Below are 13,076 nucleotides of genomic sequence, written 5' to 3'. Positions count from 1 at the left end.
CAGATTTCTCATAAAAAACTAGTGTTTATAATTATTACAGCATACTTCTTAAAATTTATGTGTTTGTATTAATATGTAATAGTAAATAGTAAATACAGTAAAGCTTAAATATATAAACAAATAAAATCTTGTTTATATGTTTAATTAATAATTATTTAAGCAAAAAAATGGTTTGAAATGTTTTTGACACGTTAGGCAAATAAAATCAAACTAAAAATATTGATTTGACACACAGTTTTTAAAAGGTTTGCTATCCTTGTATTATATGATAACAACTATAAATTGAATATTTATTTTTAGTTTTGTTTAATTTTTTAATTTCTTGGTTTTTTATGTATGATGTAAGAATATTGATGCGCTCCCATTGTTACGTGATTAACATAATTAATATTAGTTATCTTATATTCTTTACAACTCAATCTTAAATTAACATTATTTTTTTTTAGAACTCCTCATATGTTTCATTAAACACATTTTTTGAATCTTCATTTTTCGTGAAAATTAATTAAAATTGCTAAACACAATGATGTATTGTCAATAAATGATTCGGATAAGTTGAAAATCCTTTAGTTTTTATTATACCTGTATATAAACAATTATACATTACACAATTTTATAAAATAAAAGCAGATAATATAACTAATTATCATAAATAGCTTACAAAAACCACAGTGATAGCGAACTGTTAAGATTTGTAATTTGTATAGGTAAATGGTATCTACAGTAATTTATAATTTTCAACACTACTTCGAAAATTCAAAATAAATTAAATTTCTGCGAAATGTACGCAAATAATAAACATAGTATGATTTTTTTTTTTAATGCTTTTATTTGAAACATTACAGCACAATATATTATGGTTATGTCTGAAATTTAAATTGGTTTAGAATGTAATTAGCAGTTACGCCAGGCCAGAATTACAAATTCTGAATTTTTTTACGAAATATTCACAAGATTTTGTAGCTACGAGTATTTTATGATGAAATATAACTAGTAACTACTGTCTACTACGTAAACTTTTCTGTAACTTACACAAAAGTTCGGGATTCAAATTTTTAAGACCGAATGCTGAACTGATTTCACCTCAGTATATGCTACAACTATGTAACTAGTATTAAAAATTAGCTTTACTTAACCATTTATTGATTTTTGCTAGGGATTAGAGAACCTAAACAGTAAATTTTATAAACATGCTGATGTCATTTCTGTAAATTCACTGGTATATTATTCGATTTTAAAAAACAATTATTTTGAATTACCTATTTAGACATATTAGTTAAATTTTGTAAAATAATTTTTAGATTTTATTATAAAATTTCGTGCTAATTACCTGCTAAATATTGGAACAGGAAAAATTTATAAATAACATGATTTCACTTTTGTGTGGAGCTATTTTTAAAAATAATGATAAAGCTAAATATTTTCAAAATTAGGTACACTTTAATGATTTTTTTGATTCATTATTAAGTAAATAAAAGAAAAAAAAATGTATAAATTGCTTAAAAAAATTCAAACCTTAAATGGTAGTTGTTGATGGATGTATGAACATCTAAAAAGTAATTCTGCTATATATGTGGTGCATTTGATCAAAAACATCCATTATTTATTACTTTATTTAAAATTTCCAGATTGAACTTTTTTTGTATTTTTTGATAATATAATTTAATATAAAATTATAATTTATAATAATAATTATTTCACTATAATATTGAATAAGTACAAGTAAAATACTATAGTGATATTTATATTTATATCTATATTATCTTATTTATTGATTCGTATTAATTAGTCATTAGACATGTTTTGTATTCAATGGTACAAATTATAACTTTTTGTAATAGTTTTTATTTTAAATTATAATTGTGTACTGTTAGTGTTAGTAGGTATACAAATAAATATAAACTAATTAAATATTAATAATTTTTTTAATTAATTTATTAAGTAGGTAGTATACTGTTTATTATTTAATTTAAAAATATATATGAAAAAATTATTTAATTTATGTTATATATATCTTTAATATCAAATAAGTAAAAATATGCATTATTGGCAATTATTCAACAAAAGCACAAAAACATTTATTGACAGTTAAATATTTTATAATATTTGTGCTTTAAGTAATATTTACTAATTACTACCTAGACCTTCTAGACCTTGGTTCATTTTAATCGACACTATCTTTGATTATGGTCACCAGAGCCATACTATGCATTTTGAAGGACCTGGTTTAAACAAGTGTTCTTGACCACATCATGTTGCGGTCTGGTAAGACATGGAATCGACTGAGTTGTAAATACCTAATGGAATCTTCAGTTAAAACTAATACCATTTGTTTTTTGTGTTTTAACTGTACCTGCCAAAATGAATAGATACCAAATATAGCAACATCTTTATACATAACAATTATTATGAAGCGACTATCAATAAATAAAATTATCATAAAATAACCTTAAACTAAAAACTACTCTAACATGTATTTAAAACTTAAGTTTAGTGGATGAAATTCATAACTACACTCGGTTGGGCTTTTAACAAGTCTTTAATTCACATTCAAATTTTTCATGTAGATATTGTTAATTATAAATTATAATGAAATTACATTTTATTTGTTTATTAATCATAATAAAAAATGTATTACTTTCAATAAGATACCTAAGAATCATTATGGTTTTTTATGATTTATTATTACATACTTATACATACTAAAAAGTAACAAGTTATTTGTTGTTCATTTATTTCAAAAAAATTAATCCAGTGTGATTTATAAATACATATTATACAGCTATATCTAAAAAAATTTTTACCAAGACATACAAATTCCATATCAATATTTTATATAAATTTAATATATCATATAAAATATACTTATTTATTAAGTATGAATTATAAAATAATAAACAAAAATTACTGCAATTTACTAAATGTAAATATAAATTATATACCCTTATATTCTGTGTATAAATCATTAACATTTCAAAAATGTAAATGATGTTATTTGTTAGTGAAATGATAATTTTTTTCTATACAATACGCACAATTGTATGTGTTATTTGTAAAAACTATATAAATGGCAAATACATTTATAATTATAGTCTTATAGACAAAATCGTAGTAAAAAATATTTTATAATTCCATTATAAAGTATATATCAATATATTATATTAAGTAACATAAAAAATACTAAAAGTAGCTAAAAGCATAACAAAAGAAATTTAGAAAGAAAAAAAATGGCAAATCCCAAAGATATCGTGAAATAATTTATTTTTAGTAAGTACTAATCAAATTAATTATTTAACTTTTATGTATAATTAGAAGAATTTAAAACAATTTGGTTTACATAATTTCCCTTTGAAATAACAAATAATAATATGAAAACAAAATAATCATTAATACTTGATAATTGAACTAAAATAAAAAATTTTTGATAATCATCTAAAATTAATTTATCAAAATTTAATTTGTTTCATTCCCTCATCCCATTCCAATTGTCAAGAAACTGATTTATTGATCATCAGCCTTCTTCCTATGTCATGTCCCGATGTTCTTTCCACACAATTAGAAAATTCGGCATTGAGCCAATCTAAAGACAAATTGTCCAAATGATTGTCAAAATCTACCAAATTATTATATAACTGTTGTTGTAATACAGCTGATGCAGCTGCCAGTGTTACATTTTCTATTTGTACGCTAAATTAAAAAAAAAAAAATAAAATAATAAAAATAATGATTTAATTGTAGTAATAAAATTAATTATTATTTATTTTACTATTCATACTTTGAGTTATTCAAACGTTTCCATTTTCCATCATCTTGTGTATGCACTATTAGTGCACTTTCTTTTTGATTTAACTCCATTAATCGATTATTGATCTAAAATTTAATATTTAATTATTAAAATTAAAAATATTATATTAAAAACAAAAAAACTTAACTAACCACAACCATACAGACATCTGACTCATGTTCAACAATCTTATCCACAATCTTATGGGCTGGTTTATCATAACTAAAAACAATTAAAATATTACAATAAAAGTAAGTATTAAAAATATAAGAATAGATTTTTAGATAATTTAAGTTCCAGAATGATCATTTTGTAGTGAAATATAACTTAAATTAAATTAAGCTTTTTATAATTATACAAAATCAAAACTCTTATAATTTTTAAAACATATTTGAAAAATGTATATAATAACAAGTTAATAATACTGCAACAATAAATTATTCTTAAATAAATCTAATCTATGACAAATTAAATTAGGTATGATAATGATTAGCTTACACAAGAAACATTTTTCTACAAAATTACTTTTTAATGTATCTATTTTCTAACAATTTAGGAAATATTCGTTAATATGATTTATATTTTTAAATTTAATCTTTGCAAAAGAATGTAGTAAAAATAGTTATTGCTACTTTTGTCTAAGTTATTAACACGCATCCAGTTTATTCTTGTTCTCAAAAGTTGAAGCAATTACTGATCACCAGACTATCAATACATATTTTATTAAATCCATTAAAATATTAACATGATAGGTACTTATTTAGTTCTTACAAGTACACTTTAATACATTATACGTTTGTATATAACTCATAACATAATAATTATGCAACGCAAACATTAAAAAATTAGACGTTAGGTACCTTAAATCATCCAACGTCTCATTGGCTAGATAATATCCAGCAATGTACATATCACATGTACTGGCTGATTGATCGATTTGCATCAAAGCGATCTCTGACATCGGAGACACGTGAAGACACTGATGGAACAATGGAACAGTGTCCACTATAACCAATTTATCGCCCTTGGTCGAGTTTTCGGCAACCAGTAGGCCGTTTACTTCACAATGAGGATATTTGGCTGCATGGGCGACAATTTTACAATACGCCAACGTCGAAAAAGATACTTTCGTCATTATCAGTAGTAGGTAGACGAAATGGGCTTTAAAATAAGAAATATAAAATGGAATAGATTCCGATCTCCAGCCAATCAAATTTATATTAAAATTTTCAAAAATACTTTCAATCACTACTCACTGTAGACTATAGTAATGAATAACAATAGTGACAGGCGACAGCAGTCAGTAATGAGTAAATACTAAATAGCTCTACCCATATTTTAATCAATTTTATTTTTTTACACGTCTTATCTTTGATTTCAATGTTTACATCCGAACATAGAGATAGGACTTCATTCTTTGGTGATAGTGTGATACTACGATGATAATATAATTTCATAAATTGATAATTGGACTTGAAAAAAGTAATTGTTCAAAATATGAACAATATTTGAATTTTAAATTTATACTATTTATGACTGAAGCTGGTATTAAATAAGAAAATATTTAAAATTGTTCTGTGCGACTGTGCTTGTGTAGTTGTAGTGCTGTAAAAATCAAATTACATCCAATGAATGGGTTAAATTACTTTTTTATACAAGTTTAATTTTTAATTGAATTTTGCTTTGAAAAATAATCGTTTACCCTTCCGAGATCACTTACACGATATCAACGTCGATAAATAATAAATATGAATGAATTGGATTATGAAAAGAGTAAAAAATATTGGTCCAATGTCCCCGCTTCTGTAAATGGTATGCTCGGAGGGTTCTCCTGTTTGACAACTAAGGATATCAAGGATTCTGATCTTTTCCTCAGAAAATTGTTTCGAATGGAAAACGGTCCTTCAAATGGCCGAGTGTTAGATTGCGGTGCTGGAATTGGCAGAATAACCAAAAACCTATTGTGCAAACACTTCAAGTGTGTTGATATGCTGGAACAGGACGAAAAATTTTTGGAAAAAGCCAAATTGAATTGCTTTGGGTCTAATGTAGAAAACTTTTATTGTTCTGGTGTGTTAGACAACATTTCGCTTTAGGATTATGGAATAAATAATGTCTACAATCATTTTTCTTAGGATTACAAGAATTCACACCTACTGACAATCAAAAATATGACGTTATATGGATCCAGTGGGTTCTTGGTTACATCACAGATGACGATTTGGTCAATTTCTTGAATAAGTGTTGGTAAGGATAAATTCATTATTTTTTTTTTAAACAAAAGTAATTTGGTGTTTACATTTTTATTGTGTATTCTAAGTACAAATTATAATTATGTTTGTATTTTTGTTTAAGTAAATTGTTAAATACAAATGGCGTTATAGTTGTTAAAGAAAATATTTCTCAAGAAGAAGAAGGAGAAGTAGATTCTGAAGATAGTTCAATAACGAGAAGTTTCTTACAATTTTGTATTATATTCCAGAAAGCAAATTTAGTATGTAAAGCAAGAAGAACACAAAATAATTTCCCATCAGAACTGTTCAAAGTTGAAATGTTTGCATTACAACCAGCTAATGATAAATCAAATTCTTGATAATATGTATAATATTCATAAACAGAATTCATAATCCGTTAAATATTTTTAATTTATCTTGTTTATGTAAAATCAAGTATTTGCACATATTTTTAATTTGTAAAAAATTATTAATAGCAAGTATATGATTTTGAACATCTATTCTAATTTGTCACTTATTTATGTTGCTAAGTATCTATTTATAGTGACTGAATTGTGGTGGTACAAAGAGAGATTGAGCTCCCCTAATTTTATTTTTACTGACAGGGAAACAATAGAAACTACGCCCAAAATGATTTTTCTAGGTTTAAATAGTTGAAAATTTTAAATATTTTTGTTTTTAAAATAATTTTTTTTATTGCCTACTGCAACATGTAGTCTAAAGTTCAAGTAGGTATTGCTTTCAAAATGGTTTTTTTTCATTATTTAAGTCATTTTAAGTGGTTTAATGTATAAAATGTATTGGTTGAATTTGAGAAAATTGAGTGTTTATTATTCACTTGCACGAATTAAAAGAAAAAAAATTGCAGTCTTGTGAGAGGAAAAGTTGTATTACATAATTTTGCACTTTGCAATTGGTATAGTTTTTACACAGTTAGGTTGAGCTCCTCTGCTTATTATTTACTGTGTTATTATTTAAAAAAATATAAATACAATTTATATTCTATAATTACTTTATATGTATATTCATTAGGTAAATAGAATCTACTAAAATGTTAAGAGATTTAAGTAGTAACGATCACAAATATTAAAGAAACAAAATAAATAAACACAAAATGATTGTGCCTAAAACACATATTTAGCTAATAAGACTTGAACAATGGAATAGTAAACATTTCCATAACACAGGTAAATATAGAACCATAAGTTGGTGTTTAGGATCACTTTCCATGTTACTTAGAGATTCAAATCATAAGTTAAAACAGTATCAACTATAATTTCTATACTCTATTCTGTGGTTCATAATAAATTTGATTGTTGATACCAGTTTCAATAACTACACATTATTAAAATACATGTACTGTAAGATATATTCAGCATTGGGCCTAAAATATTATTGAATATTGATTGTATTTTACTTTATGAGTAATTTAATATTAAGAAGGTATACAATTAACTAATTAACAATACTTTTAAGTAAACAATCATTATTATATCATCTTTCATTCATCTCATTGATTGAACATGGTAACATTTCTAAATTATATTGCACCGTTTAATTTCTAGAATTTAGTTTATTAAGAACAAAAATTATTATTACTTATGTATCATAAAATTGGTTAAAATAATGTTTAAATGAAAAAGACTATCTTTTTATACTATCAATATGATTTAGAAATTTGATACAAGTACACATTTTGTACAGTATACACCATATGTTAATTTTAGTTTAAGAGTTATGAAAGGTATAAATGAAAAAAAAGTTTTTATCAAACATAATTTTTTTTTTTTTTTAATTTAAGGTCAGTATAACAGAACTTATGCTTTTACGGCGTACATCCTAGGGGGGAACTTGTTCTTTTTCTTGATTTCTTTCAAGGTCTTAACACTCAGTTCCTTTTTTGTCAGTGCACGTCTCTTTGCCCTGGTAAGTTTTGGCCTCAAATCCAAAGGCTTGTACTTACGATTCTGAAAAAAAAATTATTTATAAATACCAGAAAACAGTAAAATTTAAGTTAATTATTTTATAAACATAGAATTTGTTACATTGAAATCAACATAATTATTATATAATTTATATCATTTATCAAAACATATTTGAAGTTGGTAATTATATTCTAGTGGATATTTCACAAGTTAATAACTGACCAGTACAATATACTCAAAATGCAATTGGGAGTTTCAAATTATAAAATTAAACAATTTAATAGAACGTTTAATCTAGGTTACACAGAATATCACGCAGAAGTACCCACTTAAAAAAAAAAATTGTGCAATCAATTTCAATAATTCAACATACCTTGAAGATTTTTCGTAGTGCTTCCTTTTGTTTTTGATGGATTACGACATAACAACGTAGGATTGCTTTGCGAACAACACGGCTAAAAATCAAGACATGTTGTTAATTTTAATTAACATAAATTATAAAATAATTTTTGTACTCAAAACTTAGTCTACGGATAACACAAATGTTTTTTTAAATCTATATTGAAATATCATTGGAGATATAAATCAAACTATTGGTAATTAAATAATAGTACAATTTCTATGCAACAATTAAAATCGTTGAACAATTTTTAATAACTGGAAATTGATACAAGTAAAATGTAATCGAAGGTTTCTTCAAATAAGATTAACATAACTGATTCCGACGAGAGTACAATATTATAAAACATATAAATGCTAATACTTACATCCGGGAAAGTTTCGATGCTGTACCTCCAGTAACTTTTGAAACTCTCAAATTTGCCAATTCCTGTTTCAATTCTTCAAGTTGTTTCAACAAGGATTCCTTGTCTTTAAGACGCAAATCTGAGCATTTGACTTTCGTCTAAAAAAAACAAAAATACAAATCGTTAGTACATGTAATATGAAATATTAACACAATTGATTGGCTTTAATATTGGTGAAATTAAAATTGTAAAGCTATAATAATATTCTAGGATTGAAATGGATAAAACTCACCATTTTGTTTAATTAGAATACACCAAGTGCCGAAACGTAATGAAAAGAGTGCTTGCTAACAATTTTAATGTTTACGTGAGAACGTCGAGATGAGATCATAACCTAAAAGATCATGGAAGAATTCCATTTGCTTGGAACAGATAGCGACGTTTTGATCGTTTTCGTTATCTCTCTTGATAAAAGTAAAAAATAAAAATAAAACAATCGCTCTTCACTTTAATCTTAACTCTTATTTAATTCTTTCAGTTCTTTCATATTTATATTTTAGTCATTCTTGTTACATAATTTTAAATTATTAGTTAAATTTGTCATGCAACTTTTATAATTCTCCGTCGTACGTGATGTACTTTAAACGTTTATTTATTATCTAGTGTTTATCATCAGTGAATACCGGGGCGTACTTTCTTAACGCCAACTAACTCTGTACGGTCAGCACAATCCTAGACGGTTGTCGTTTAATCAAAAAATCCACTATATGAATTTTTTATTAATTATTTATTTATTTCAGCATGAATCAAATGGACATCGGACTGACCGAAGCAATGAAAAATATAGTTCCTAAAGGACTTCCGGCCGACATTAATTCGGCGTTTAGTGGTTATGTGACGGAGAAACTTTACATGCTGCTGCAGCTGTATCTGCAAAATAAGGGATGGAACAGCATAGAATTGTTGAAAATATTCTCTGAAATGAAGGATTCATCTGTACTGCCTAGTGCTTCCTATTTACAGTAAGTTTTCTTTTTATTTTTTTTTTATTATTTTGTTATATTAGTTTGAAACAATTTATACATTTTGGCTTAGTAAAATAACTACCTGATAAACAAGTTTTTATAATTCAAAATTGAATTTTTCTCATAAACAAATTTTGCAAATTAATGTACCCTCAATATTAATATGAAAAATTCAATTTTTACTTAACAAATAAAACAACTAAAAATAGTAGTGTATTTCTTAGATATCCTTAAATTTCATATGATGTAACCAATAATTACTTATAAATTATAATAAATAGCTAGTACATTATTTTTAATTTGAATTACAAGATATGAAGTTTGAAAATAATCTAAATTAACAAATAGTTTAATTTGAAATAAATTAGTAACTTATCCTTTATTATATTCAGTTTTAAATGTTATATCAGTTGGCTTTTCTATCAATCTTATGTTGATGATATCAACATATTTATGTATATTTTGTCAATTACCTAACATGCTAATAGATGTGTAATATAATAATTCATAATTATGTAATGTGGTAAAAAATATCTTTTATGTATATTAATTATAATTACCATAGTTTTCCATATTCAATATACATGCATTTATATATTGTAATACATAGTTCAGTAATTTTATGCTTATATACTAACATTATTCTTACATTTATTTGAAACAATTTTTTTTTAGAATGATGGCTTCTAGAGTGTCATTAGATAGTCAAGCAAGATTAATCCTTCGAGAAAATGGCAAAATTATTTTACCTTATGAACATTTTGCAAATGCTGTTATGTTAAAGCATATGAATGGACCGCATGGATTACATTTAGGTGTTGAAGGAACTGTTCGAGCGGTAATAAAAATTTTTTTTCATAGACAATATAGAATATTATGTGTCCTCTGTTTTAGACCATATTAATAATCATTCATTTTAATTAAATTCAGAAATATACTCAAATAAGAGTAACCTTAAACTGTGACTGATTTTCATTTAATTTGGTCAAACCATAAGTACTCATTAATTTAATTGATTTTTGTTGATTCTTAAGTTAATATTAATATTTATAGGTTATGGATTCATATACAATTGGTCGTGAAAATTTTGGTATGGAAAAAGACTTTATTATTGAAGTTGTACAAAATTGCCCAAACCCAGCATGTCGATATTACAAGACTCAATTAGATTTATCTCAACATACTAAACAGTCAAATTACTTGAACTCTTCGAATTCTGGTAGGATATTTTTATTTATATATTGCATTGGTAATTCTTATGGTTTAATAAATTAGAATATTAATTTTTTGATTATATTCATAGGCGTGAATATCCCAGTTGGTCGTGAAAGTCCAAGTATATCAATGAGTCAAATGATTAATCAGCAATTAAGTGCTCATGGTTTGGCACCTTCTAGTACTCAATCCCAACAACAGCATTCAACGCCTGTTGATCTAACTGGACCATCTCCACACCCAACTCCTGAAATACCGAATCCTATGCCTATACATGTACCTCAGGTTCCAAAAACTGTAAGTGCACGACAAGCACAGCACAATAAGTTGGCAGATTTTTTAAAAGCAAATCTTGAAAATCTAGACAATAAAGATTTAATGGCTGCTCATGATACAACTTGGCCTGAAGTTTCAGACAATCGTAAAGGTCATTTAGATGGTAAGAATAATTATAATTTTAACAATAGAACACAATATATCATGACAATTTATTTTTAATTTCAGCTGGCCAAGAAAAAATTATCAGAGCATTTTCAGAAATAATGAAAAATATGAATAGAATGAAAGCATGTGTGAGACCAGCTATGTGTAAACCTTATGGAAAACAATCTGAATCATTGCAAAAAAGTAAGTTCTTTGAAAATAAAATATTGTTTATCCAATTTAACACTTCTTAACTAAATTATTGTTTTAGACTTTTTACCCAATTAATTTTATTTGATTGTAAAAACCATACTAATAGAGTTTTTATGTTTAATTCAAACTAACAATTTTTTCATTTTGTTATATTTTAATTTTAAATGTTTTTCAGCATTGATTGATACAATACAGCTTGTTCAGTCATTAAGATCATTTCTTCCTCCACCACATATTGCTGTCAGTAGTTGGAAAAATGAAGATAAACATGGGTAATAATATGAAAACATTTGTATTGAAATTAATATTGAAATTAAATGCAATTACTTATAAGATATGTAACTAATTTTTAAAAATATTTTCTAGATTAAGAAAAACTGTTCTAGACAATTCTAATCAAACAGTTTCAGCTGCCAATTTTAAAGATCTCTGTGATGCAATGTCTCGCAACAAGCAAAATTAAGAATTCGCATAAAACTTGCGAAAAGTAAAAATTTTTTTCAACTATATTCATCAACTTTTAAAAATTACATTGCTTTTATTTTTATGTCTAGTCAAAATTCCCCATTTTTTCCAAAATGTATGGGAAAATTTTTTGTTTAATTGGAGGGATCTTACCATTTTATTTAAATTAAATTTCTAATGTTTCCTTATGAGTGTCTTCTAGTTCGAGTTATTTATCTTATTTATTTATTTAAAATTGAATATTCTGTTGAACTATTTGAAAATTCAACATCCATTTAAAATTATTTTGTATACATTTCAATATGATATCAAAATGTATGTTGCCAAACATTTATATTTTATTTAGTTTCAAAATATTTCATGCCATAATAGTAATCTAAGTATAATTAAATATTTAATAATTTTTTTGACTAAGATTACATAATTTACTAATTATAATTATTATAAGGGAAAGTTTATTTGAATAATTATACATTGACTGTTTAATGTTTAAATTGTATCAATTTTTTATCCATTTATTATTTCTCAAGTTATTTTTTTTTTTATTATTCAGTGAGGAATTGTTTGCTTTCAATTTAATTAGGTAGCAAATTAGGAATATATATTTACTATATAGCCTTTAAGAAATATTATTTAAATTTTTTTTTTATGTCTTTTGTTTATGGCTGTCAGTATATATTTATATTTGAACTGTTTTAAGCATTTAATGGACAGTAATAATAATAATAGAGTTTTTGCTTTATTCAATTTGTATTAAAAGTAACAGTAGATTTTTTATTTCATTTGTTCTTCTTATGCATATATATTATATAAGTGTTTACTGGTTAAAATTATAAAATATTTTAAGTATATTTGACTTTCAGTAACTTAACTAATTAAACTTTAGCTTCTAAGAAAAGGAAAACAGTCAAAGGTAAATGTAGTTTCTTATTATCAAGATTAAAGTAATTGAGAATCTATTATATTATTTTATTTAAAGTGTGTACTGATCTAAATTTTTTTTTTTTTTTTGGTTAAGAATTTTGTTATTTATTTTATTAGTACAG

General features: G+C 24.8%; 4 protein-coding genes across 4 annotated transcripts; 2 read left to right on the top strand and 2 right to left on the bottom strand.

The window, feature by feature from the left end:
• Positions 1-3,391: 3,391 nt before the first annotated feature.
• LOC112604271 (ER membrane protein complex subunit 8/9 homolog) lies at positions 3,392-5,131 on the bottom strand. The gene is made up of 5 exons (XM_025353236.1): positions 5,041-5,131; positions 4,645-4,945; positions 3,937-4,006; positions 3,776-3,870; positions 3,392-3,687 (listed from the first exon to the last, which is right to left on the bottom strand). Exons 2-5 carry the CDS (start codon positions 4,917-4,919, stop codon positions 3,489-3,491), a joined length of 639 nt encoding a protein of 212 aa, XP_025209021.1. The 5' UTR covers positions 4,920-4,945; positions 5,041-5,131; the 3' UTR covers positions 3,392-3,488.
• A 155-nt stretch (positions 5,132-5,286) lies between these two features.
• Positions 5,287-6,518, top strand: LOC112604212 (N-terminal Xaa-Pro-Lys N-methyltransferase 1). Its single transcript, XM_025353142.1, has 3 exons — positions 5,287-5,854; positions 5,920-6,031; positions 6,140-6,518. Exons 1-3 carry the CDS (start codon positions 5,533-5,535, stop codon positions 6,375-6,377), a joined length of 672 nt encoding a protein of 223 aa, XP_025208927.1. The 5' UTR covers positions 5,287-5,532; the 3' UTR covers positions 6,378-6,518.
• A 1,262-nt stretch (positions 6,519-7,780) lies between these two features.
• On the bottom strand, positions 7,781-9,092 carry LOC112604213 (60S ribosomal protein L35). Its single transcript, XM_025353143.1, has 4 exons — positions 8,982-9,092; positions 8,711-8,847; positions 8,317-8,398; positions 7,781-7,985 (listed from the first exon to the last, which is right to left on the bottom strand). The coding sequence occupies exons 1-4, from the start codon at positions 8,982-8,984 to the stop codon at positions 7,836-7,838; spliced, it is 372 nt and encodes a 123-aa protein (XP_025208928.1). The 5' UTR covers positions 8,985-9,092; the 3' UTR covers positions 7,781-7,835.
• Positions 9,093-9,181: 89 nt separating this feature from the next.
• On the top strand, positions 9,182-12,124 carry LOC112604211. The gene is made up of 8 exons (XM_025353141.1): positions 9,182-9,404; positions 9,490-9,711; positions 10,390-10,552; positions 10,768-10,933; positions 11,018-11,368; positions 11,434-11,556; positions 11,741-11,837; positions 11,932-12,124. Exons 2-8 carry the CDS (start codon positions 9,491-9,493, stop codon positions 12,026-12,028), a joined length of 1,218 nt encoding a protein of 405 aa, XP_025208926.1. The 5' UTR covers positions 9,182-9,404; position 9,490; the 3' UTR covers positions 12,029-12,124.
• The last annotated feature ends 952 nt before the right edge of the window (positions 12,125-13,076 follow it).

Source organism: Melanaphis sacchari, unplaced genomic scaffold (assembly GCF_002803265.2).
Source record: "Melanaphis sacchari strain LSU unplaced genomic scaffold, SCAv2.0 Contig11_pilon_pilon, whole genome shotgun sequence".
Taxonomy (NCBI): domain Eukaryota; kingdom Metazoa; phylum Arthropoda; class Insecta; order Hemiptera; family Aphididae; genus Melanaphis; species Melanaphis sacchari.
This window is presented reverse-complemented; position numbering and strand designations above follow the sequence as displayed.